Consider the following 27,430-nt stretch of genomic DNA (forward strand, 5'->3'; position numbering starts at 1 on the left):
TGACTGGTCTGTACTAATGCAGTATTCGGGTGGCTACTGAGAGAGCCCAGCATATGCTTTACATGGAAGAGCTCTGTCCTGTGCCAACAATCCACCCATAGGAATTTTGATTTCCTTGGGACATCAGTTTGCCCATTCTTGGGGTGCAATTCCCTGGATTTACAAACATGAGCAGGAAAGCACTTGCAAGTACAGGGCAAGCTTAAATCTGTGTTGTTAGAATATGTATCTCACCTAACAGTGTGGATGGGAGGGTTCAGAACTGGCATTCGTATTTCACACTGGTGAAAGCTACTATTAATGCCCAGTCATGGGATTCCCAGTCACTGTGAAGTGTTGAGAGAACAAGTCATCTGCATACATCAAGGAAAATTCCCCATCTCTCTCAGGATGTCACATGTTGGAAAAAGAATGAAGTATGGGAAAGCACCTTGCTAGAAATGAATTCATAAACCTGAAGCAGAGCTGTGCTTGGATACACAAATACGATGGCTCAAAAAGAGCCTGTGATCTTTCTTTTAGTCATTGCTGTAGGTAGGAACAAGGAGGGGGAAAAGACCACCTCTAAGTGGCTCAGTCTTCCACTATGACGAGCGATGAGCAGATGAGCATTTGAAGGTGCTCATGTGTGATTGTGAACAAGAGGGTGTAAGAATCCCTCTCTGTCAAGTGTAACTTCGTGTACTCACAACCCCCATCTGGTGTTCGCAGCTAATCACAGGTAGGTGAACACACAGAAAGTTAAGCCTGTGATGGTGAAAGCAAACAGAAACTTAGGAATTAGAAAATCAGAACAGGTCAGCAGCTCCTGAAGAATCACAGCTGACTGCATTGAAACCTGGTGCATTCCCAGTACCCGAAAAAGATTTCAGGTGCCTCAGCACAGGTTATTAGAAACCTAATCTCTTTTAAAAACAAACTTCTTGGGAACCATTCAGCACTGCTTTGTAGTAGGGTTGAAATACAGTAATCTTTCCACTGTTTGCATTTCAGACAGCCAAAGCAGGAGATTGTGCAACTTTTGAACCACCTTTCCCATTAATAGGGAACAGGCAAAGTATTTATTCTCATTTAATCTGATTAAATAAATGAAAAAAATACATTGGGATGTTTCCATAAGGTTGGACTAAAATGTAGGTATTTCAGTGTTGCTGGTCCTCATGTTGATCTTCTTGGGGTCTAACCTGTAGTGGAAGAGGACAGAAAATTAACACGAATGGAAAGAAGACAAAAACAAGAAACCCCAGCTCTACCTTTGCACAGTTGTTGAAGCAAACCCAATAATTACATCCAGATTCGTTGTAAGTGTTGTGTGAGCACTGTAATTGCTACGGACTGGCTTCAGTAGATTTGGCCTTTTGCAGTTGGAAGGGAACAAGATGAGACAGAGTCCTTACAGGGGCTTCAAGTAGATTAAGAGTTTGCTTTTATTGCACAAACAGAATGGCATAAAAATCATAACCTCAGATTCAGGATGGATGGTCTACTTAGGAATACTGAAGACTTTCATGGGCAGCTTCCTGTGCGGTGTTTAATTATGAGTATATTAAGAGAATCTTTTTGAAATGTTTTAAATATTAATGCAAAATAACTGCAGAAATCTAAATGAGATAGGACTAAGTTTGGTCAGGTGGTTCTTGATTAGTGATTTTTGCTTGTTGGTCTCTACTAGGAGATGTGGCAAATTTCTGATCAAGTGTAATATTGCAGGGAAGTTTCTAGTCTCAGTGGAGACAATCATTGGCTCTGGTGATAACCACCTGGGAAAGGTGATAGGAACTTAGAAAGTTGTCACGGTGCCTCTGCAGTGACTTGACTGTTTCTCTTCTGGATGGCTGAACAAGACTATTTAACCAGTTACAGGATTTAACCTAGGAGTGTCAGTGTTTCCTGTTTCGGGAGACTAAACCAACCAATCCAGAGTTCCTTGACATGTCTGAGATGGATATGGTTTTGAGTCTAGGAGATTTTGAGGGGAGGAATGTTCAAAAAGGCATAGGTGCAGTTGTTTAGGTAGCACGGGATAGCTGCAGCCAGCTTCAGTAGGAATTATCAATCAATTCACAAAAGGACACGGTCAGAAGAGAAGGGAGGTTTGGCTGTGGTGACAGCAGCTATGATTAGCTGGATTAGCCATGTCAGAGGAGAATACCGTGTAGTTAATTTCTTTCCCTTGGTGCTTGTCATGGAAGATAACCCTGATCAGAATTTCTCTTTGAACTGGGGGTGTCTCACTAAAATGTGAACTGACTGGGTGAGTATTTCTCTTCTGTTTCAACACGAAGTGAGAGAAGTTTGTTTAAACTTCCTTCATGATGAACTCCAGGTTGTAAATCCCTAAGCTGGAAGGCATTAAACTGGTTGTTTCTCTAGACTGTAATTGTGTGTTACTCTGGGAGTAAAATTCCACACTGGAAAAGGTAAGAAGATATTTAATCAGGGAAAAAAGCGATACTTGATGTATACTGGGCAGTCCTAGAGCAGATGCAGCAGTCAGAGGTACATGGCTGTGAAGTTTTTGAGAGCTGACTGATGTGGTTGCTTTACTTTTTCTCCAGAGGAGAGGAAATGAGATACAGCTGGGATTTCTTTGCTGATTGGTTAGATAAGATGGCAGGCCTACAGATGTTTAAGTTGAAAGGATGAAAAGATGATGTCAGTGTTACACATAAGCAAACAGGGACTGTTGAGCTGAGAAGAGACATCCATAGGGTTCCTGTTTATGAACTGTCACCATTGATTGTATTGTAGAGTGCCTGAGCTCATGGGGGTGACGTGAACACCAGCCTAATGTTAAACATGTTGACTGGTGGTTTGTGAGGAATTCCCAGTAAGGCTTTCTTGTTGTCAGGGAAGACTTAACCATTCTAAGACACTCTTAGAAAGCATACAAAGGAGGGCTATGAAGATTAAAAGTCTGGAGAGGAAGCCGTGTGAGGAGGGGCTGAGGTCACTTGGTTTGTTCAGCCTGGAGGTGACTGAGGGGAGACCTCACTGCAGTCTGCAGCTTCCTCATGAGGGGAAGAGGAGAGGCAGGCACTGATCTCTTCTCTGTGGTGACCACTGACAGGACCCGAGGGAATGGCCTGAAGCTGTGTCAGAGAAGAGTAAGGTTGGATATCAAGAAAGGTTCCTCACCCAGAGATTGGTGGGGAATGGAACAGGCTCCCCAGGGAAATGGTCACAGCACCAAGCCTGACAGAGCTCAAGAAGTGTTTGGACAACGCTCTCAGGCACATGGTATGATTCATGGGGCTGTCCTGTGCAGGGCCAGGAGTTGGACCTGATCCTTGTGAGTCCCTTCCAACTCAGGATATTCTCTGATTGTTCATGTAGACTGATTCTGTAAGGCTACAGAAATGTGCTGAATGAAACTGTGTGCAGAGGGTTGTGTGTATTTGAACTTGTCACATTAAGGCTGCCCTATCTGTAAGACTCCTGGCCCTTGTTAGACTTGCTGTCAATGTCAATGGGTCACCAGTAAGATTTGGTTTTAGAAAGTGGAAAATGTTAAAGAGAGGCTGATTTATTAGAGCTTAACTGTAATAAATCCAGCTGCCAGGAGGCTCAAGGACTTGTTTAATGTGGAGACAGTAAGTGAAGGATTTGGGACAGAACTGAGGCGTCTGCTCTGCTGTGAGTGCCTCTGCTAAGCTGAGCAGTTGCAATAATCTGCAGTTCTCTTGTAGTGCTTTGGTTAATGACATCCAGTGTTTCCCTTCTCCTGTCACAGTTACCAAGTCAGTGTGACAGATGCATCATTTGCATGAGGTTTGTTCAGGATGCTGCTGATGAAGCAAAGAGGAGGTAAAACAACTACTTTAATTTACAGCTGGTGTGACTGCATCCAGTACTTACACTAACTTCAAGGCTTTCGTGGGAGTGTGATCCGTAACCGTGGCTTGGGGCTTGTGGGAACTGCCTGGACTGCTGCTGCCATCCCCCCCTGGGGGTATCCTTCTGGGCGGCACTCATAAACGTCACTGGCTAACACAGGTGCAATGTCATGGTAAGGATCTAACCGTTTTGGTACATTTCTTTAACTAAAATAACATCTGTGGAGGGAGGAATGAAATAAGGTTGTGAAACATCTTGAAGCTGTTCTATTGCCCTCAGCTCAAAGATTAAAGGAACAGGTAAATGTGGGGGAAGGGCACATGTTTTGGAGGCTGGTCTGCAACTGTGTCTGAGGACTGGGTGAGTGGGAACAGAACAGCAGCTGGTTTTGCTGCTATGCCACCCATCCTGTCTAGCTCAGCTCTGCAATTATAGGCATGAAAGGTTTCTTTGGATCAATGCAAAGTAAATTTAGGGAGTTTCAATGTCACAGCCAGGGCATATAAAGGCTCAGTGGAATCACTGTTATCTATTACTCTGGTCAGGCTCAGAGCACCCTGAAACTCTCCTTTCTTTGGTAAGGGTGGTCCTTACTCTGAATGAAGCTTTTGGCATGTTTGGATGTAGCTTGCCTTGCTATTTCTTTTACAGGTTTCCAGAGGATCCTTTCTCACAGACTTCTAAGTGTAAATTTGATTGAATGTCAAAGAGAACTTCACCCTTCTAATCTTGCCCTTAAAAATGAGCCTGTAATTTTATCTAAAAAAATCATTGTAGTTTCTGGAGCACAAGGGAAAGAGAAACAATAGCTATTGACTTTGCTGCACTGCTGTCCTCAGTTAAACAACTGAAAAGCCCACTGAACCCACACAGGCTCATTTCTGACAGCATTAATATGCTTCTGTGCTTGTATCTTTGCTGCTGCAGGGATTGTCCCATTTGCCTGTTCAGGATCAGGATGATACATCATTTTGTTGCTCATGACGTTGTATCACCAGATACTACTATAGATTCGAAAATGTAATAAAGTATTTTCATGATGGGTGGTGGGAAAAAGTTCCTATTATTTTAATTGGTTTTTTGAAAGCCACATCTTTCTGAGTTGCCATTCTTCCTTTCCCCACTTTTCAAACCATGTTACTTTGATGCTTTTGGCATCAGAATCTTAAATTGTTCATTTGTTGTGCTTTTGAAAACACCCATTTGTGTATTTCTGAAAAGGACAGCCTGCACTGGAAACTGTTTGAGGCTCCTGACAGGAAGATGATCCCCAGGGTCGATGCTACAAAGTGAGTGTAAGAAATAATACAACAAAGGATATTTGCTTTTACAGGCAGGAGAAGAGTTTCTGTCTCTGTTAATATTTCAATATCATGGGAAACTTCTTCAAGACCACCAGAGTCCTTCCCTCCAATTACCATGGCCAAAATCTCTATCTCCAGTTCAACCTGCAAGCCTGCTGCCACCTAGGAGAGACAGAGGATGACTCACAGGTAAGGTGCAAGTTTCATACATGGTCCCCTCCAGCAGTCCTGGGAGCACGTGGCTCTTCAGTGTTTGATGCAAGACTCACTGCCCAGCACACAGGATTGCCCAGTTACCCAGTATCTGTCTTGCTAGAAAGGTCGGTACAAAACATTGTCTCTTCACTTGGCAGTTTGAAAGAAAACTGCCAGGTGTTGGCATTTTCCCCCCTTAAACTTCCTTTTAGGTTCCAGAGGAAAAAGGGGAATTGGGACAGCTGGGAGAGAACCCAAAGGAGAGGTGGTTGATGCCCCAAGCCTGTCAGTGTTAGAGGCATTTGGACAGTGTCTTTAATACCATGCAGCCCTGAAGTGGTCAGGCAGTGGGACTAGATGGCCAGTGTAGGTCCCTTCCAAATGAAAGAAAATGTTCTATTCTGTTCTAAAAAGAACACAGAGGTAGGGAGATACAAAAGGACAAATGTGTGGAGAAAAGAAGAGAATGGAAATTATTCCAGCCCTCTAGCTGGATTTCTGTAAGGCCCTTGACACAGTCCCCCACAACATCCTTCTCTCTCAACTGGGACCTTTAAAGATCCCTACCAACCTAAACTATTCTATGATTTTAAGTACTGAGTTGTGGCTGAAGCTCTGGACTAGGAGGTTTGACCTGCACTCTGGCACTGCCTCCCCGCACAAGTCATTGCTTCTTGATTCCATGCATTGGCAAGATACTGCTTGGTATTACGTGGATGCTCTGGGGAGACTGGCCAGCACTATTTCTTCAGATAAAACAGGCAGGTGAAAAGAGAGACTGAACAAAAGCAGAAAGCATGAAAGCTTCCTGCTTAATGGGATAATTTAATGTGCTATGGTGCTTTGCTAGATAAAAGATGTAAGGTGGAGAACAGTTGGAAACAGGAGAAGAAAGGATTGAGGCAATAGCTTACTAGGTTCAAATCCTGAAGGTGTCAAGACAGGAAGTTAAGTCTAGGCATAAGACAGAGCAGATATAACAAACACCCTGAGCAGAAGGGAAAACTGAGGCAGTGGTAGAGCAATCCTGTTTGCTTTGAAAAAGCTCTGTTTAACCTCACTGCTTGACCTGCTGCTTTTCACTAAACTTAACATGTTTATCCCTCTGCATTCTGGCACAGGCTGAGACTCGAGTGCATGGGGTGCTTAGCTGAAGGCGGCAGAGGGATGGTGGAAGACAGCATCACTTCAAATAACTTTAAACAAAACTGTGTACCCTGGCAGCTCTATTCTCAGACAGCTGGTGTCCCAGACAAGAGTGCTAGCTAGCCTGAGGGTAGCTGAGTCTAGAAAAAAACCCAAAAGCTCTCCTGTGTAACCTACAGGTCCTGGTGTGTACATCACTCTCAGTCCTGTGTATGGAGGCGGCTGCTTCACCCGAAATCTGTGAAAAAGAGAAGAGAATCAGTTTGCCAGAAACTGTTGCATGCAGGAGAAGTCACATGTAAGAAGCAGGCTGCCTGCTCTTCCTCTGTTTTTGTAAATGCCAGCAGAATTTCTTAGCTCATCCCTTCCATCATAATGTACAAGTTGGACCACAGCAGTATTCCTGGGCTTCTTGCCAAGCCTCAGGTTTCTAACAAAAAAACCCCAAAGGAGCAGATGATTAGGCCAAAGTAAGCCTTTAAAGAGCTTGTTAACACTGCCTGGTCCTTACAACAGAATGTGAAACATCTGCTTTTTCAACCTGAACATTCAAAGGAAGTTGAAGTACAAACAGCTTCTTGGCAAACACCTGTGTGTTGCACACTCAAAAATCCATAACAATATTTATTTAATGTCCTTTGATAGGACTCTATTGCAGAAGGCATGATACTGGTATGAATTTTATGCAAATAATCTTTAATGGTACCAACTAAAGCAGAAGTCTCGCTTCCTCTTTTCTTACTGATTGTTTCACTTCTGAGATTCAGTCCTTTTGTGAATGCACCTCCTGCTGTTCAGATTTTTAAAGATCATTAGATCAGATATGACCTTTACTTTTGCACTGCTCTGGAACTGATCCTGTGGATTTCATTCCTCCCGAAGAACAGTTTACCAGCATGCCCTTGCACCAGAAGCTGTTAAAGGAAAGGCAGTAGAGGAGGCATTCCTAGGATATGGCTCCATCTTATGGAAAGCTCTGGCAGACCTGTAAGTCAGAATTCCTGCACTTTCTCTGGAGTGGTGGCTGTCATGAGAAACTGTGCTTGATTTTTGTCAGGATCTATTTGGAGAGATAAAAACCAGGTACTAAGAATTCAAACAAACCTTGAGAAGTTCACACCAACATTCTTCATGATTACAGTGGTTGCATAGGTGCAGCCTTCCTTTAGCACTCCAAATGTCACTCTGGGTGGGATGAGATGGAAGCTGGTAAGATCCTGTCTTGTTGCAAGAGAAGATATGCTGACCTTTCCTGCGACGGGATCTTCTATCTTTGCAAACAAAACACAAGACAAAGTTGGTGGCCCTTAAGTCAGGTACAGAGTTACTTAACCTACATTTGACCTCTGTCCACTCACCTTGAAGAATTACAAAAAGACATCCTAATCTGAGCAAAAACTGAAGTGGCACTTTAAATACTGTCTGAAAATTTATACTGGTTTGAGTTTTCAGACGTATTAAGCCATTAAAGTGTCTCAGGGAAAACGGGGGAAGCTCTGCTCTTTTGGAAACAGAGCTTTCATGTAGGTGCCTGATGCAGAATGAGTTTGTCCTAGCAGCTGAGAGGAAATGTACTTCCAGAATTACCAATAAACATACATAAATTGCAACAGCCATGTTTCAGTGAACAGATTCAAAATACCTTCCAGTATTGCTCCAGGGTGAAGATTTTATGGAAAAGAGATGACTCAGAGGATATGAATATTGTCAAGAAAGAGGTTATTTTTACCTTTTTATTTGGTATAATGTTTGGTTTTTTCCCCTGAAGGTATGATGGTAATATTACTTTCTCTTTTCTTGTCTGTCCTGTAACATCCACCATCAGACTTGGAACTTTACGTTGAAAGGGTGTCTCTTCTGATATAGGAGCCTTGTTTAGGTCTGGAAGGGAAAGATTTCCAAAAGCATGAAAAAGTGACGGGTGGATTTAAATTTGTATTGCAAATATTGTGTCAAAAGTTATAAAAAGGTATCAAGCTGCTCCAACTACAGTCTGGAAGGCTGATGTACCTGTTGTGCTGCTGGGACCATCATTTTGTTTGGAAGGATCCTGCAGCAGAAGGCCAGATGAAAGTGACGAATCACTTGTGCTATCAGGAAATTCAGCTGCTGAAGGGAAAATAATGGAAAACTGAGTCAAGTGATTTTTATGATCACCATCATTTTCACAAACATGAGAAACAAAATCACAGTCTTTGGCACTTTAATTTAGACAATCTCGGAAAGCTGTCTACATAACCATGAGAGGCTGGGAAAATTCTGCATGTGACATTTTGCTCTACTGGGTGACAGGGATCAAAAATGCCTATTGTGTGATTAGTCATTTCTTGTTCTCTGGCTAACTGAACTATAAGCCATAAAGGACTAAAAGACAATCCAACACAGGTCTTACGGCGATTGAAAATGAGGAAATATGGTAATTAGTGGGGATCTGGTAAAGCCCCACAGAGGACTGTTTTCCCGATAACAATCTTTGCTGTGTATGACTTTTAATCTCACTTTAAGATTTCAGTAACTTGTCAGGGCTGCTTTTCAAATGGAACTGAAGTATTCCTCTCAGTTCTGTAAAGCTCAAGACTAAGATTATGATCACTCTTTCACTGCTTCCCTCCCATATTCTCTAATCTGTCCTTAGCCTGCATGATTCCTATTCCATATTGCTTTTCCACCAGTTCCCTCTTATCACTGAGTTTCAGAATGAAATTTCCTATATATTCCCTACAGTCATACTAGTTTTTTTCTAAACTCAGCGTCCTCGGTTCTTTCTCATCCACCCCTAATTATTATTTATTCCATTTAAGTTTTTCTTGAGCATTTTTCATCTATCCACCCCTCATTCATAGCCCAGTTCTTCAGTTTAGCATCCAAAGCTGATGGTTCTTCCACATTCAGTGATGTCTACAAGAGCTTCTTCCTCCTGAAGAAGATACAAACCCAGTGCCAGACACAGTAGATTACCTCCACTGGGTTCTCTTATCATCTCTAGAGGGGAAGTCACACTTTCTTCTTTTTGTAGTGGAGGAAGTTCCTTAGACATTGTTTCCAAATCAGGATACTACAGAAAAGTAAGAAAGAGGGCTTAGGTTTCCCAGCTAAACAAACACCTTGCAAAAATAACCAGCAGACACCCTCCTCCCCCTGCAAAAAAAGAAAGGAAAAAAAAGAAAGAAAGGAGTGCAAAGGAAACAAATAAGCAGAACCAAAGTTGTAACTATAAAAGAGATATACATAGTTACATCAGATTACAACCTACAGGTTGTACAACCTACAACCTCTAAGAGCTTTATGCACTTAGAGCATTTACCAGGTGCAATTGCAATAGGAAAGCCCACAAGATCACCTCTAAATTAGGAGTGTTAGTTTTACTTCTTCCCCTTCTAATAAGCAGAAAGAGGGGTTTGAGGGGTAAGTTAAAAAACCTGAGATTGAGCTTTGCTCTGAATCAGACTCTCTCCACAGTTTATGTAAGGAATTTTATAGAGTTGGTACTCAGTGAACATATACCATCTTCAAGATAGGATTTCCTTTACAAGGGCATATAATCCCCTGTATTAATTTTGCCACAGCTGTCCTTTTGTTGCTGTAGTGGTTTGTTGAGATAAATAGAGGCTGAGATATAAACCCAAAATTGTCTTTGGGAGTATGGGAGATATTACCTGACCTAACACAACTCATCCAGTTTTCAGCTGCATTACCTTTTCTTGGAAAAAGTCCTTGCTGAATTCAGATTCAAAGTACGGAGCAAATAATTTGTTTTTTATTGCCATAAATGTTGTCTTTTGTTCATCCAGTTCTCTCCTAAGTGTGTTTTTGACATTGTAGGTAAGGAAAATAAAGAAAAAAAGCATTATCACTGAGTTCATCCTGTTTTCAGTATTATGCATTAAGAAATGGAACTGGTAAAGGCAAGTGGCATTTTTTTCCCCTTGTTCATCACATGGAGTAATATTGTTGTAATTGGCAATTTTCTTAGGGGTGGATTAAGAATTGACTGGTCTGATGAGAATGCACATGGACAGTGAGTTGCCTGCTATGAAGGGCTCCTCCTCAGAACATGCTCCATTTCTCTGAATCTCATAGAATACCTCTGGGACTGCCACTGGTGTCTTTCCAACCTTCCAACAAACACTGAAAGCTAAGAACTGGTATTCTAGATGCATTACTAAAATTTTGAATGCAAAACTCATCTAATTTCCTTATTTTATCACAGAAAGACTTGATGGCTCTGTGGATACAGAAGAAGCTGTTGAAACTTCTGAAGGTAAGGATGACCAGAGTAAAGATCAGTCATGTTTTTAGCTTGATTTAGCCCAGTTTTACACTACTAGAGTTTCACTGACTTGCAGGGTCCAATACCAGCTATGAAACTATCACTCTTAATCATACTGAGAGTTTTAACACTGGTTTTAGAGTCAGAATTGCACATGATGTTCTTGGGTGCTGGCTGCTCAGATATATATATTTAAAGTAACTTTTAAAATAGGATCCAAAACAGTGTGAAATGCTATATTAAAATGTAACTCTGAAACTCTAAAAGGCTTTTTTATTTCATGCAAGTCAGAAAGTAATTAAGAAGCAATATGCAAAGCCTCATGTGGAGTGCTGTGTCCATTTTTGAGCTGTCTGGTGCACAAAGGGCCACAAAGGTGATTAAGGGTTTGGGAGACCTTTCATGTGAGGAGAGGCTGAGAGAGCTGGGACAGTTTTACCTAGAGAAGCTTTGAATGGCAGATGTGTCTGGGGTTCTATTTGAAAAAATCAGCTTTTATTTGTGGAATACCTGAATTTTAACCTAAAGCATCAGCATTTGAAAATATTAATATACAGTACATTCCACATTAGTGGCAGAACCAGAAATGAAACACAGAGCTTCTGACTTCAGCCTTGTTTTGCTTAGTGTAAATTAACAGTAATGCTGTTAGGTTTTGGGAAAATAAAAGAGACTCAAACCATTTATTTATCATTTCTGTTGCAGAAAACACCCCATTATTTGCAGGCAAGCCATTGGACCATCACCCAAGACCTGGTGAAATCAATAACATTCTTTACGAAAGTAGACTAAGCTGGCTCATGAAATAACTTGATCCTACTAATATTATTACCTGTTCTGTTCTAGTTTGCTTTGCCACTTGGACTTTAGTGTTACTCCTTCTGGACTGAATCATCAGGAAGAAAAAAAGAAAGAGCAGTGGAAATGAGAAAACTAGCAGTGTTCTATAAATACAACAATATTTACAAGATAGCCCTGGAAATAAAATGCTTTTTATGTTATGTAAACACCTCAGGTGACTCCTGACTTGGACTTGTATGGTTTGCACAAAATTGTTTGCTCATATCTGCATTTTTGTTAGATCATTCAATCAAAGAAACATCCGAAATCCTTTCCCAACAAACTTTGGAGTATCTTTCAGAAAAGGAAAGAGAAGCACAGAGGGACAAAATAATCACAGGACAAGTAAGACGTTGCCATATGTATCTAGAGCCATAGGTCCCAGTCCTCGAAGACAGTCAATAAAGCACATTGCCTTCCCTGTGTGCTTGGTTTCGCCCTTTGTGTCATTTACATTTGCACCAGTCCTCGCTGCTGTGTCCTACCTTGGCCCCGTCTGCTGGTCCTCTCTTTTTGTAATGCTTGTCTTCTCTGTGTGACTCTGGAACACTGCCTGTTCATACAGCTCACTCACACGGGCTGCAAGGTGAAGAGTGTTACTGAGTGGGTGTGCTCTGCTAAGCAGTGCTAGGTGTTATGAAGAGAAGACATCAAAGGATATGTTTTTAATGCATCTTTCTGCCACTCTATGGAAACCTAACAGAGTCTTTGTTACCGTGAGGCAAAAGACAGAAAGAACTTCATTCCAAAAATCAAGATCAGAACTTTTTCAGGTAAGAAACTCTATTCAATATTGAAAGGACAAGAAGCAGATTAAGTTTACACTTCCCACCCTGTATTTCCTGACATATCTTTATGTTCTTTCAAGATACAAATACCTGTGAATAGGAAAAGTCATTCAGCCACTTTCTGACTGCAGTGCTCTGAGGTCTCTATCTACAGCTGAGGAAAAGTGTGGGCTTTTATTACATCCAACTTGCTTAAGTTGTGCTTAACTGAGGCTGTGAAGCAGCCATAATCAACATTCTCATGGAAGGAACTACTAGTTCAGTATGTATAATGGAGAAATGCCAGTCTTTCCACGTTAAAGATTGTGACCAGCTCTGGGACTTTATTAAAGAGTTGCCCTGTCCTCTGGCATATTTTGTAAAATGTGTTGTTTACTTTATGCCTTGAAGCTAAATTGTGGCTCTGAAGAAATTTCCTTGGCTGAAAACAAATTTCTGTGGCAAAATTTAGGAGATGTGAGTATTTGAGAGGTATGACCCTATTAGACTATGACAATATCTCTTAGTGTTTTGGGAATTACAAAAGTTCAAACTTCAAAATGTGGGGGGTTTTTTTTGGTCAGCTTTTTCACCATAAAATATGATTTTATTTTTCAGCTTTTTTTATTTTTACCTATTTTAAAGAGCTTTTCTTTCCCACTGTCTTCTTCATTAGTAATGCTACATTAAAATCACATCTCTATTTGAAAGGAAACTTCAGCAAGTATTTGTTGCAGCAGTTTCTGTTTGCTTTGCACAGTATGCTCTTTTTTAGCAAGTAGAAGTACTCTTCACAAGGTAGGAAGGGCAGGAAAAGAACACTTTAAAGACTAGCATCATTATGGGATAGAATGTTATGGATTTTTCTATGGAAAATACTTGGGGCTTTTTAAAAGAAACAGACATCTTAATTTTTATTTGTACATATTGAAAACATTAATCAATGTTAACAGAGATTCATGAGGGAAAGCAAATATATTGCTCCGTCTTTTCCCTTAGGCAGGTGAACGTAACAAAAACACGTGATGGTTTGAGATTAGATTTTGAAATGTAATAAACAACCACGATTTACTTAGTTACTTTGAAAAACTTGTCTGAAAAGTTGTTACTTGTATAGAAGTAGCCAAGTATTTTCATAGTTCTTATAACTAAGAAAACTCACTATATGTGGAAATGTGAGTCAAAATGTCAAATACACATGCCTAAAACCAGGAATTGTTTTTCAGAGGTGTTGGATCATTGATGCTAACAAGTTCTAATCACCTGTGAGAGTCACACAGAAGCATGTACAAAGCACATAGATGAATTCACCTTTATATTCCCTCTTTAAAAAAAATATTACAATGCTTTTAAACTTACGATGATATTTTAAATTTTAAAAATATAGGTATTCAATTTTTATTACCTCTATCACAGAGATTTTCAGTTGACTTCTCCCAGTCAGGGAAGGACTGCAATGAAGAAGGAATAACTGTGACTACATGAGAAGTAAAATTCACAACAACAGCATCTTGTTCAAGGGATTTATATTGTAAACAAGTGCTATCTTGTTACCCCCATTCTTGTAGTCACATTGTCAGGTATTTCAGTGTGTTAGAAAACATAAGCTGGGAAAAAAGGGAATGAATTACAATTTCCCTTTTCTAAACAGGTATTTGTTTCCTTCTTGATGACCTACCTCACAGATAGCTTTGTATTTTATGTGGTTACTTCTTAGTAGATCAACTAAGCTAATTCCTAATCAAATTTAAATCCTTCTGCAAAGAATTTGAACAAGATCTAAAACTCATGGTCACAAGTCAAATGGGAAATATGTTCAGGAATTTGCAGGCTTTGGTACTGAGGAGCTCTCATGTGGCTGGCTTACAGTAAAGTGAATGAGGGATAAGAGACTGTAAACTAAAGTGTTTCCTTTATTCTCATGCTGACTCTCACGCAATTAACTGGAAACCACGGTTCCTGTGACCAGGCAGTCTGGGTTGTAACAGAGCTATTGGAGACTTGGGAGCAATGTGACACTGATTCCTGGGTCACAGCAGGTGCACAGAGAGACTGCTGCTCAGAAAAGGGTTGTCCAATGTGAAATCTGTAACTGGAAATGTGCTGAAGGTAGTCAGGACAATCAATAATAATTAGTCACTAGACGAGTTCACTGGGACTGAGCAGCATGTGAGATTCAGCACCTGGGTCTCATCAAAGTAAATAAATGTCTGCCTAGAGGATAGAGGCAGATGGAGTTACTGACAGATCATTTCTTTGTCCCTTTTTCCAGAAAAGTTGTGACCCTCTTCTCCTATTTGCCCACCTTTCCCACTACCTATTACTCTCCTTTTTCTCTCCGTGCTCTATTTATGCATGCAAATTTGCAGATTATATTTTTCAGAAAAATATATAAATGCTGCTAAGCAGAAATAACAATATTCCTCCAGACTGTTTTTGTATTATCCCAAAAGCAGGGTTCAAATTCTTACTATAGAGGTGGCTGTGGTTGAAATAAAAATCTCCCAGGTGCAATGACAACAGACTGGAAACATTTTCACCCTGATGTTGGGGGATATTAAAAAAAGTAAATTACTGGAAAGTAATTTTGGTCTGTGTGTTTGGGAACATATCATTCAGGAGAGCCAAACTCTTGAAGTGTTTTGAGCATTGCTTCCCCAAGTGGCAGCAGAGCCCAGCTGAATTCAGACCAGCTGAAGGTGAGCGTGGCTCTGCTTTACCATTAATCCACACCAGAACTGGCACTGTGCTACTCTGACATTTGCTGTTTTATTAATGGATAATGTTTCAAGGCTCACACTTCCAATGCAATACAAGGGTTTTGTTGAAAGAAGAAGTTAAAAATTTTATTTTGCTCACTGTAGTCATTTCAAGGAGACTTGCAGCACTCTCCTTTTCCTCTTCTGTTCTTGGTTCTTTCACATTCATCTCTTCCAGCTCATCTTCCTGCTTTAAGATGTTGTCTATATATTCCTGGTGGAACAATGACAAAGAACAAGAAAGATGCAGATGTTTTGTTTGCAGAGGTAGGCTTAAAATAGATATTTACAATAACATCATACCAACTGCTACAGATAAGAACACTTTTCTTTTCCCATACTTCTTTAAATCAGTTGGATGGAAAAAAGGGTTCTAAACACACCACTCTGCCAGAAAGCTACATGCAGTACAGAACTTTACTAAAAGACAGGTTCTCAGAAACAATCTGTTTCCAGTGCCAGTTCTTTTTCACTTGTTTATATCTCTTTAATCGTATAGGAGAGGAAGAAAGGAAGAATAATATTTTCTTTAGATCTTGATTTTGCTCTGACAAAGTGATGTGTGGCTAAAGATTTAAGATACTTCATTCTGGAAAAAATCCATTAATTAGATATTGATTTATGAGCAATGAGGGTATTTTCATTGGACATTTATGCAATTATTACAACAGTTTTGTCAGTGCTAATAATTTCAGTTCTTCCTTCCCAATTTAACAAATAGCATTCATCTTTCTCTAAAAATCAACAATAGATGGTCAAAGGAGAGACTTCCCTTGCCGCTTTGGTGTGGAACTTTTCTTATAGTGTTGCCTTTGAAAGATCAGTATCCAGATTAAAGAATAATTTTTATGTCTACTTGTCTGTTCTCTATTGCTTACTGGAAGAATGAATAAATGTGGTTGTACTACCTTGAGGGAAAGCTGCAGCTTTTCTCTTCGTTCAGCACAGAGTGGCTTGTACTGGAATAGCCTCCGGATTTGGAGTTTTTTGGGACATTTTCGCATGGAGGCTGGCAAGTGTGGTGATCCGATGCAGAGACCCTTCCAAACACACGTTCCAACTGGGGGACCTGTGATCTCCCCCTGAACAGAGAGGAGCAAACAAAAAGAGCAAGAGGCTACTTATATTAAAAAAAAAACCAACCAAAAACGCAGCTATTGGCAATGCGTCTCAGATGAAAAGCATATACTGTCCTAAAGACAATAAAGCCAGTAGATTCCTGGGAACAACTTATCTATTCCAAAACATCTTCATCTGGTAAAATAAACTCCTCTTAAAATTGCTATATCCCCTCACTAAGTGTAAAAAGAACCCCAAGGGGACCACACATATCCCTGACATAGCCTACCCCCTGCCCTCTCTACTTAATAAACTGAATTTAACATTCACATTGTTTAGAGCTTCATTTCCCCACAGAGACAAACATCTATTGCTTTAACATAAAAGACAGCTTTGAAACGATTATACCTCAGGAGGAGAAGATTCTTCCTGAGTCCATGACTGAAGAAATGGAGGAACTATACTCTCTGGTTCTTTCTTCATTACCCAGGGGGATGTTTCAGCCATAGGGCAGAGAACAGTAATACTTAAAATACCTGGTTCAAAGACACATTTTGCTAAGAATCAGTTCAAATTAAAAAAATAATGGAAAAGTGTCTCAGACCTACAGAAAAAACTACTTACCTAACCATAAAAATCTTATTACCAACAGATAAAACTCCATGTATCTGTGGCTACAGATAATATCAGATCACTGAGCTGATTACGGAATAGTTATACAAATTCAGATTACTCAGGCCATTTTTAACAATAAACTGCTTATGCTACCTGCTTTGATTCTTAATTAACAGCTCAGTTGTATAGTGTGGGGAATATCCCAAACAAGGAAGAGCAGAGCATTGACCCATGTTTACTGAATACTAATCTCAGTAGTACAACATATTTAGAACATGCATAATTCTTCACTGTATTTTACACTTCACTGGATGGATTCCATTAGGGATGATTTATTTGTATTGTTTGCATAAATTTCAATGTTCTTCAAAATATTTTTTCCAGCCCAACCCAAAACTTACTTAATCTACTATTATCTACCCCACAGGTGACCTTCAAAGTGGATATCAACACTGAGGTACTTTGTCACAATGATACAACCTTGTGAAACCTTGTTGTCACGGCAAATAGAGCCAGTATTATAAAAGGTGGAGCAGGAAGTCAGGAAAATCAGATCTACTACTATGATGACTGCTGGTTGTAAGTAGATTTTCTTGACTGGGATTTTCACTGAGTATGTATGCTCTCCATCTTTCTCATCTTTTCACCTTCTGCATCTTTCTGGCTCCCTCCACATCCCTTCTTTTTTTCTTTTTCCCATGGCAAAATTATTTTATTTGGTTTCTCCAATGGGAAACCAGTCATTTGTGTGAATTTTTGTGAATGTGCAATACCTTATAAGAGTAGTAAGTGGGAAAGCTGTTTTACGCCATATGCTTATGACATAAATCTATGAGAAATATGTCTTAGTACTATATGGCTTGAAGCAAATTTCCCTTATCATCCCCTCATATCCAGGGGAGCCCTACTTTCCTGTCTTTAAAAAAGATTTTTTTTTTGTTAGCATCTACCTGTTATACCACAGTGTATTTTATAGAAACACAGCATCTCCAACTAACTTTACAACAACAACCAACCATTCCAGGATGTAACTTCTTGCCTTGCTACTACAAGGTGGTTGGTATTGGCTAATGGTGGACTGGCTATTCCAGTCATGTTTTTTCAGCTTCTTAATAGGTATTCTTTCCAACAGACAGGGTCAACATCAGGACATCATTGTCTTCATTGCTATACCATTAATGGAGACTGTGATACCTTCAATTTTTTTATGATAAACACAGAGAATATATCTATTTGGTTATCACTTTCATTTGTATGACTGAAAGTGGATAAAGCTATGCCATTTGTTTCTTCACTTATCCCTTAATAGTGTCCTTCAGTTAACTCTCTGCTTCCCAGAGTTTTCCCCCAAACTCCTTTCTTTCACTGCCAGAAGTGTGAATGCTTGTTTACATGGGTAAAAATATTTCCTGTCCAAATAACAGTTTTGAAACTTTGCAATTCTTTCTATTAGTAGTCTGTCAGAAAAGAAAAGTTTCCTACCTGTCTGTTCTTGTACAGGGTCCTGCAAGACTGCAGTGGCAGGATCACTACAGGCCTCAGCCATGTACTTGAGTACATCCTTCCTCCGCAGGAGCTCCGTTCCAGAACCATCTGCAGAGATGATGAAAAACCTGCACAGCCAAACACACACGTGGGGCTGTATCAAGAAAGCAGAACTCCAACATGGTGGCATCAAATGTGCAAATACAGAGTACTGAACAAATGGAGCACAAGTCTATAAACCCTGTACAAATACTGTGTTGTGAAGAAAAGAAAGTGTTAAGCTATGAATGCAATGCAGTTTACCTGGGGGCATGCTCATCATACGTGATAAGTTTGTTAACTTCATCTGCTGCTGAACTTCTCTCCTCCTTGCCACCAGAGCCAATGCTGGGAATGCACACATCTGTGCTGCCATCAACCATGACCTATAGTAGAAATTATTTGAAATTACTTGAGTTAAAAGATACTTTTGAAACAGTAACTTGCTGGTGAACTTTAATATGACCTAGCCCAGTGAGAGAGACAGAAAAAACATTTCATGTTGAGCAACCTGAAACTCACAGGAAAAATAAAGAAGAAAACTGAAAAGACAGGGAAAAATCCAAAACATCTCTAGAAAGACATGCTGTATCATAAATACTAATATCATATGATGATATTTAATAAATGCCCAAGGACTGTTACACAAAACTACTCACTAACTGGCCAAGGAGGTAACTGTATACTCAAGACAGACATTGATGTATACCTACTGAGTGAATACCTATTTCCTTCTTGAAAATACTATGTGCTTATTAACTAATGTGACATTAACATATTCAAACAAGATAACTAACAATGACCTAAAAAGGAATAATAATGCCTTTTTCAAGATACAATTTAAATAAGCATGACTGAAAGGACAGTCCATGAACTGAATCTGACACACCCAGTTTTTAATCCTCACTTGCAGAGCTGATTTTTTGCTATAGTACAAATCATGCTAATTAAGGGTTCTTTACAGGTGAGCTAAACTGTACACCATGTGTTCTGTTTCAGTCTCTCTAAAAGCGGATAAATATTAAAAAAAAGGGATATCCATCACTTAGTCAAGAAGATATCAGAGACCTGATTCTGGCTACTTTAAATATTACAATTTGACTTTGAGAGAAGTTTGTAAGATAAAATTAGAATGCAGAAACTTGTCTTCTTCCATGCATTTTACCTTGAAAATATTTCCTTCAGGATCCATCATCTCGCAAATAGTGCTGGAAGTGTGTTTCATAATGTATCTCCCTGCTTGTTTCTTTTCTTCCTTGCTGATGAAATCATAAACTTCATTCGTATAAACTGCTGAGCAATCTTCATCAATGAAAAGAAAGCCTCCCTTTTTGGGTGAAACCTATGGCAGCAAAAAGGGAAGCGATTCAATCCTCAAAGGTGAAAACTTTAAATGTACCACAAAAATGAAGAACAGATACAAATCAAAAGGACAGCTTTCCGATATTTAATACTGAATCATCTAGTTAACAGGAATCAAAGGGAGAGAAAGAAGGAAGGTGAGGTCCAAGAGGTAGGCTGACCTTAGTCTCTGTAATATTTAACTTCAGGAAATTGAAGACTCTGATTTACATATACTGTACATTTGTGAGTAAATATCTAAACATCGGCAGAGTATGAAAAAGATGGACTAATAGGATTTGTGAATCCTATAGATAAGGGAGGCAATCAAGGTGAGAGCTGCTAATGGCAGAGAACTTGGAACATGAAGATAAAATGTCACTGTCACAAACTAAAAATAATTCCCACCTGATATGTTCCCTGTGGCTTTGCTAGAATAGATGTCCCATCTCCAAAGAGAGTACAACAGGTACCATCCTCACAATTTGTTATAACGGTAGCAAACTCAAGATTCTCTACTCGTGTGCCTTTGACCTTCTTTGTGATGACTTCTGAGGGTTCATCGAAGAATTTATACGGAACAATGAGACAGAAGAACATGAATCATGGAAATGTCTTAGGATTCAATTTGCTTTTTCTCTTATACTGCTGGATCTTTATCTCCTCAGTGCAAGACCTTCATAAACTTCATAGCATCCTTTATCACATATTTTTTATGTTATGTAAACAATACACAACCTTTGAAGTTCTGGACTGCGAATTCAATGTAGGAAAACCCAAGAGCAAAAAATTTCTGTAACCGTCTGTAGCTGGCCAGGAAAGTACTCTCTGGTACTAATCATAATGATCTGGATATTTGTAACATACAAATTGAATCACTGAAATTCTTTGTGCCTGTAATACAAGCTCTAAAGTGTGAAGAAATTCCTATTCAACAGCGTAAGTCTTGGAAAACAAATCAAACAGATATGTTAATCTGGTCATTGCCTTTCCATTGAAGAGACAGATCAGTTCAAGGGTCTTTTGACTTCTAAAATCCCACAGGGAAATGTTCCTGAACATTTCCTGCTAACTCAGTAATGGTCTTTTCCTATACTGTTTGAACAGTCCAGACACCCACACAGTAGAAGTCCCCTTCATTTTAATTAAGGAGGACAGGACTTGTCTAGCAAATGAAGCAGGCATACAGAATACAACACCAGCCAGAAGAAACACAGATGACCTTTAGCCCCACTTATTTCAGGCAAATATAAGTTTCACTTTTCTTGGCATGACATTTTCCATAGCCATATTCAGATATCCAGTATCTCCAAGGCTGGTGAGTCCATGGCTTCACTGGGGAATATAAGGATGCCTAGGTCCTTACATACACCTCTTCAGTTAAAACTCAAAGCAGCTTGCTTGTTATTGTTAGGGCAAGTGGAGAGAGGGCAATGAGCATACTAAAACTCTGGCACTGTGGTCTCATGGTGAAGGAGGACCACATAGGTATGAAAGAAGGAAATTTAATTTCTTGGAACAATATAAATTTTGCAATGAATATGCTGCTGAAAGAAATCAGACAAAGTAAGCCTAGACTGCACTAGTGGATCTGTTATCTAGGCTCCTTGTATAAGCCACCTTTATATTTTAGTATATATTTTGGCAACTTTCTGCTTCACAAGATATATCAAGTGCAAGAAAAGTAAGTGCTCCCCTTTTGATGTTACCTGTTTCCACACTACCCTCTGGTACAGAATGGTGTTCACATATTTCAAAAACAGTTGTGATCCTGGTACCATCAGCATGCTCTACTACTCTTCTGCCCTTCGGCTTCTCAACAATTATCACCTCATCTTCTCGTACAGTCATAATCTGAAAGAATGGAGGAATACTAATTTATATTGGCACTGTGATACTTGTGACAGCAATGACGACAATATAAGGCACAGCACTGAAGCTCTGAAGAAGCTTGACTACCACATCTTCATCTATTTCAGAGACAGAGGAGTCACATTTTCTTCAAAATCTAAAGCTACTGTATTTCTAACAGTGCAATAACACAACCTGTAGGATGTTTTCAAAGAAAAAATCCTACCATTTATGTGATGGCAGCCCTGTCTCTCAGCTTACAGACAGTGCTATAGTAACACAAAAGCAGTAATACCGTTCCATCAGCTGGGTCTGTGGCCTGATACATGAGCAGTGGCTTCAGATCCATTCTTGTTGCACCCTCAGTGCCCACTTGAATGCCTAAAGGAGTTGTTGTTATCCAAGTTCCTGCCTTAGATTGCTTAGAATTGGCCTTTTCAAACTCCTCATCCTTGAGCGAGTGTGATAGAACGCTCTTGTCCCTGCGTTTTCCTGCAGAAACAAAAATTTCTGTATCAGACTTGATATTCTCTAAGGCAAAAGACAAAACCAGTAAAGTGCAGTTTGTGAACATTGCTTTTGACAGAATTGCAAGAAGAGCTATCTAACAGGCTAGAAGAAAATTACAGCTCCTGCTCCTCAAAGGCATGCTCCTGAACTGATCTCATCTAATGCTCTTCCTTACATAAAAAGTAAATAGCATGCTAATGCCATCAATCCTGTGGTGCATCAGAAGAAAAGGATGAAGATCTCATTATGAAAGAGAATTGGAGACATCTTATTAAGAATGTTATAGAGAACCCTTGACTCCCATGTTCAGGAAAAATAACTTAGACTAAGTGTATGCAAAAGACAAGAGCACAGTCCTGAGACCAGGCTAAAAGACTTACAGCAAATATCTAGCAAAAAAAAAAATCAAACCCCCAAACCAAAAAGAGATGAAACCCTTCAACAGAAATTTGTGAACAATAAGCAGAAGAGAGGAAAGGTAGGGAAGGTGAAAACGTGATCATAAATAAAGGACATACACTGGTCACAGATATTGAGAATTCATATTAGAAAATGGTTTTTCAGAATTGTTCTGAAATATCTTTCCAGTTATCTTAAGGAATATCCTAAGAAAAAGGGCTTGACTTGACTTAAAAAGTCTGGTTTTGAGACCCCTTTCTCTTCAGCAGCCATTTTTATTCACATACTTCCAATAAACTGTAAATTAATATGACAGGTCATAATTATTCTGTGTATTAAGTGATACTGAAAATGATCTTGGAGTACACTCTGAGATATGAGGTAAACATTTATTAGGTTCTTTCTCAGTCAAACAAAATACAGTAAGAATGGCTATATTACCACCAACCACAAGTCCATACAACCAATTGATAAGGACCAATAGTAGGTGCCTTAGAATACATACAGTGAGAAAGAAAAATGTATCCTCTGTGAGAGAAGCAATTCTTAATACAAAGACTAAAAACTGTGTAAGACAAAAGTAAGGATTTAACACTATGGTAGTTACAAGGATCTCTTTTAAAAGACTTTGTGTTTAATCATTCCGATACCAGTGAAGTTCTTACACAACTTTTTACTTATTAGAGTCCTACCAAGTTAGAAGAAAAAGAAATTTGGAGTAGGAGAGAAATGATTTCCTGTGAAGGTAACATAGCAGCGTGCAGCAGCTGAGTACAGATAAAATTGCATTTTCACACTGGCAGAGTTTTCAGACTAAAGAAACATGCCCTTTATTAAGTATCATCAGCCCTACTAACTTTGTATCTGTCCAAAACACAAACATGTTACCTTTGCTAGTGCTGGTCTCAGATAAAAGCTCTAATTCTGATAAGGATTGTATGTCACCTGGAATTGTAGGTGGTGGTAGGACAGGACCAGAATCAGGACTCCTACTCACTGTGCCATCAGCAAACAGAATCTACAGAAATCAAAGACATACTAGAGGTTAAAATCAATTCAAACACCACTAGAAAGCCTTAAAAGGATGTGTCACAAATGCGATAGTCACTAGAATACTGTGGGTGATGGAGAGGAAAAAAGTAAAACTCTCAGAATGAAAACAAGAAATACAGAAGCTATCTTAAAGAGATTAATAGAATAGGCTATTTCAGTTGGAAAGGATCGACAATGATCACCTGCTCCAACTGCCTGACCACTTTAGGGCTGACCAAGTTAAAGCATCTTGTCAAGGGCATTGTCCAAATGCCCTTTAAACACTGACAGCCTTGAGGCATCAACCACCTCTCTAGAAAGCCTGTTCCAGTGTCTGAGCACCCTCCTGGTAAACAAATGCTTCCTAATGTCCAGTCTGAACCTCCCTTGGTGCCCCTTTGAGCCATTCCCATGTGTCCTATCAGTGGATCCCAAGCAGAAGGGATCAGCACCTCCCTCTCCACTTCTCCTCTCAGGGAGCTGCAGAGAGCAAGGAGGTTGACCCTCAGCTTCTGTCTCTCCAAAGCAGACAAGCACAGAGTCCTCAGCCCCTCCTCTCAGGACACACCTGCCAGCTGTCAGTTCAGGTCTTTCTGGATCCCATATGACTGTTTAAACTGAAAAAAATACATGGATGCTTTCATATTGCCAAAAATACCCAAAGCTGAACTAACCCACACTTCAGATGCTTAAACTTAGGAATGTAGTTCTCCGAAGCACATTCAGCTATTTCCTAACCACAAAGTTGCCTAAAATCTTCACATGCCTGAAATTTTCATGCTTAAGTCTCCCTAAGTTCTGACTCTGAATAAAGCCAAGAGCATTTTAGTCTTGACGTGGCTGCATAATTTGGTATTACTTAACTCCTTCATCTATACACTGGACTCTTCTGTATCTCAGTAGACAAAAACAAGTTTAAGGGTAATCACCTTCCATCACAATGAATTGCACTAAATCGTACTGCTTGCAAGGAATTCTACTAAATATACCTGGGTAGATCCATCCATCAGGTACTTTATGACAGTTCCTTGACTAGTGATGACTCTTGACATCTCTTGTTCTGTTTGCCTCGCCGGAGGTGTATAAAGATGACAGTTCTTTACCTTTTGGGGATAACTCTGTCTAACCAGAATTTCCAGAGTAGGCTGCTCAGCCTGTTTGCTTTTGGTGTCTTCATGCTTTATTTCATCTTCTGTAACCTGATGTTCCCCCTCTCCACTTTCCACAACCTCTTCCTTCTCTCCACTTTCCATAACCTCTTCCTCCTCTCCATCTGCTTTGACCTCACTTTCCTCTTTCTCCACTTCTTTCTCTGCTTCAGTGCTAGTGGCTCCGCCTTTCGAATCTGAAAACAAACTTTGAATTACTTAATACTGCATAGCACACATTCAAACAGTGCTACACACCAAGAATCATGGTCAACAGAAGGTATGCCACTTTAGGTGAGTAAGACTAACCCTTCCTTGGCTGAATCTGTAATTCACAGAGTAAGGCACAGACTCTGATTTCAGAGAAAAATTCGAAAGAGTCACCTACTCAGAAACTCTGCATCCTCTTATGAAGGTGGCTGTCTTTCCAAATGAAAACAAGGGAAATTTGAAGATGGATTTATTATGGGTGCCGAACTTTTGGAAGACTAACATCAGGTGAGAGGAATTCCCTAACTGCCCATACATGATGGAAAAAAGCCCCAAGTTTCACCAAGTTTGAATTTGTATAGAAACCCAAGTTATATATTCTGTCTGCTTGAAAAATAAGTTTTTTAGATTAAATGACAGCAGTGTTTTGAGTATGATGGTAACTGTATTGAGAGACTCCATGTATTTACTCTGTTCACCTCAACTATGCAGCATTTCAATTTATGCTTCTTGCCATACTATGTATGTGTGAGAACATTCTGCATGTTCTTTACTTCATACCAGATTAATCAGAGCACAATTGCTGGGCTGTACGGATTTGTTGTACATAAGTATTAAATGACATCTGTACATGGCTGCTTTTAAAACTAACTAGATGACAACAAAATTCACATTTTTCTGCTTCAAAACCTAATGGCATGACTAAAAAGTCCCAAAAACTACAGTTTACAACATGCAAAGGTGAACCTCACCTGATTTTCAAAAACTGGAAAAAAGAATTATTGCAGAAGGGTATGTGAGGCACAGAAGCTTTTAAATATCTATATACCCCATCAGTCTTCTACAGGAAATTTGATGACAAGGGCAGAAAGGCTTATTATGAGTGTTTTCTCTGTATGTACTGGATGGCATAAATCAAAGGACTTCTCTGAAATAATTCCTGTTTGAAACTGATTGCATCTTTTAGCAAAGCAACAAAAAACCCCTGATTGTAAAACATCCAGTAGCAGAAACTCCATCACAGCCTTGGTTAGTTTTGTTAATCATTCTTACTGTTAAGTGAGTATAACTTAAATCTAAAGTCCTGGTTTTCAGTTTCAAGCCCCTGAAAATTGTAATACCTTTGTAGAATGTGTTTACAAGCTATCACCAAAATTCTGTTTCCTTGTACTTCCAGGCTGGCACCAGCCACTCCTTTGACCTTTGGTAATTAAATTCTGTGGTGAAATGAGCTCACTGTAAGATACATCTTCTGATGCTTTAATCATTCTTGTCGTTCTTCCCTGAATCTTTCACATTAACATTTTGTCTTGGGGACTTAAGTACATAAGCTTTCAAAGGAAGTGAAGATACAGGCAATGTAACTATCTTCCTGCTATCACTCAAGATTCCTCAAGATATATGTATTTATTTATCGAATTTGCTCATTTTTATTTAGTATTCCAATCTACATTCGTACTCAAATGATTATCCAACATGACTCCCAAGGGCTTTTTAGGGCTGCTAGTTTCCCTGCCTTCAATATGTTCAAGAACTTGGGATTCTAGATCTTACATTTGTTTGAATAAAACCACATTATTTATGTTGCAAATACTATTAAATAGACATTCTGACAGACTTAGCATTCTGACATATTAAAAACATTAGAGTTACATCTAAACCCATCAACAAAGAAATAATTTTCTTCTGTAATCTTAGCTTCTCTTAAATTCCTTACTTTGCAGTGTCTCAGAAAACTAACCTCCAAAACTTTCACCAAGGAAAGTTAATACAAGTCCATTGGGACACGAGACATTCAAACTCGGAAAAGCAGGAGCATCTGACATCTCTTGTGTTTGGGAAACTGGTTCTTCCATTTCCATCTACAGAATGAAACATGAATCCGTTTTAATCCACATTTTAAAATAAAAAGGAAAAAATTAGACTACAGATTTCAGTTTTAACAATACATTTGTTTTCCAAAAACGTGCTGCCTACCACTCATATTTAACATTTTCAGAGTTTGTGGATTCTGAAGTGGAAACATTAGTTATTTTCTTGGATTATGCTATCTTCTTTCATTCACCTTGAAGAGCAATCCCTCCTAACTTTATTCATTTTGCTGAGTCACTATGCTGTCTTGTGCACCGTATCAAGATGAGAAGACAATGGGTAATGTGAAGCATAACAAAATGAAATAATTATTGAAGCTGCCCACCAGCTATTTTACCTATAATCATTAAAAGAGCACAAAAGATCTGTAGAGCAGTACTTCCAATCTGCTGCAAATACAGCAGTGACTCAGGAAGGGGACAGGAAAGAATGTTTGGCAGTCAAAATGTGTAATCCTCTTTGCACTGCTCTGCAGTGGAAATTCTTCTGATGACTAGAAAAAACGAGATTGACCTAAGGAATGTCTGAAGGCCCTGGAACATTTTTTAAAACATACAACAATATACTCTTACATGTCATTCCCTCAAAGGCCTATGCAACAATGGACTACACTATGCCAGTAGTCGTAAGATGAAAACAGTTTTTGGTTGCAGACACATGTAACAGAGAGAACTTGTCCTGCTATTATCCCATATTCTTGCTTTCTAGGAATAGAAATATAGGGGGGAAATGGCAGATATTTTGCTACCTG

The 27,430-nt window shown here is 39.4% G+C and overlaps 1 protein-coding gene and 1 long non-coding RNA gene across 9 annotated transcripts in view; one reads left to right on the forward strand and one right to left on the reverse strand.

The window, feature by feature from the left end:
* Nucleotides 1-1,016: 1,016 nt before the first annotated feature.
* The window catches only part of SPAG17 (sperm associated antigen 17), an 89,817-nt gene continuing 63,403 nt past the window's right edge, over nt 1,017-27,430 (reverse strand). For 3 of the 8 annotated variants that reach the window (XM_039559779.1, XM_039559776.1, XM_039559763.1), the window contains exons 25-48: nt 26,549-26,669; nt 24,439-24,794; nt 23,306-23,435; nt 21,804-22,000; nt 21,367-21,511; nt 20,066-20,208; nt 19,482-19,658; nt 18,581-18,702; nt 18,275-18,405; nt 16,586-16,713; nt 16,027-16,200; nt 15,219-15,332; nt 13,765-13,810; nt 12,078-12,171; nt 11,585-11,638; nt 10,178-10,280; nt 9,441-9,537; nt 8,493-8,591; nt 8,212-8,363; nt 7,587-7,753; nt 6,660-6,720; nt 5,159-5,303; nt 3,859-3,996; nt 1,017-1,184 (exon numbers count right to left, since the gene is read on the reverse strand). In XM_039559779.1, the coding sequence (XP_039415713.1) occupies nt 3,866-3,996; nt 5,159-5,303; nt 6,660-6,720; nt 7,587-7,753; nt 8,212-8,363; nt 8,493-8,591; nt 9,441-9,537; nt 10,178-10,280; nt 11,585-11,638; nt 12,078-12,171; nt 13,765-13,810; nt 15,219-15,332; nt 16,027-16,200; nt 16,586-16,713; nt 18,275-18,405; nt 18,581-18,702; nt 19,482-19,658; nt 20,066-20,208; nt 21,367-21,511; nt 21,804-22,000; nt 23,306-23,435; nt 24,439-24,794; nt 26,549-26,669 (3,087 nt within the window). In that variant the 3' untranslated portion in view covers nt 1,017-1,184; nt 3,859-3,865. Of the gene's footprint in view, nt 1,185-3,858; nt 3,997-5,158; nt 5,304-6,659; nt 6,721-7,586; nt 7,754-8,211; nt 8,364-8,492; nt 8,592-9,440; nt 9,538-10,177; nt 10,281-11,584; nt 11,639-12,077; nt 12,172-13,764; nt 13,811-15,218; nt 15,333-16,026; nt 16,201-16,585; nt 16,714-18,274; nt 18,406-18,580; nt 18,703-19,481; nt 19,659-20,065; nt 20,209-21,366; nt 21,512-21,803; nt 22,001-23,305; nt 23,436-24,438; nt 24,795-26,548; nt 26,670-27,430 lie in introns of those variants that run through there. The other 5 variants (XM_039559770.1, XM_039559782.1, XM_039559796.1 and 2 more) reach the window with 5 other exon arrangements.
* Nucleotides 7,322-11,973, forward strand: LOC109144158. Its single transcript, XR_002044715.3, has 3 exons — nt 7,322-7,469; nt 10,693-10,743; nt 11,458-11,973. It is a non-coding gene; the product is annotated as an uncharacterized LOC109144158 (long non-coding RNA).

Source organism: Corvus cornix, chromosome 1, assembly GCF_000738735.6.
Source record: "Corvus cornix cornix isolate S_Up_H32 chromosome 1, ASM73873v5, whole genome shotgun sequence".
In the NCBI taxonomy this organism is placed as follows: Eukaryota; Metazoa; Chordata; class Aves; order Passeriformes; family Corvidae; genus Corvus; species Corvus cornix.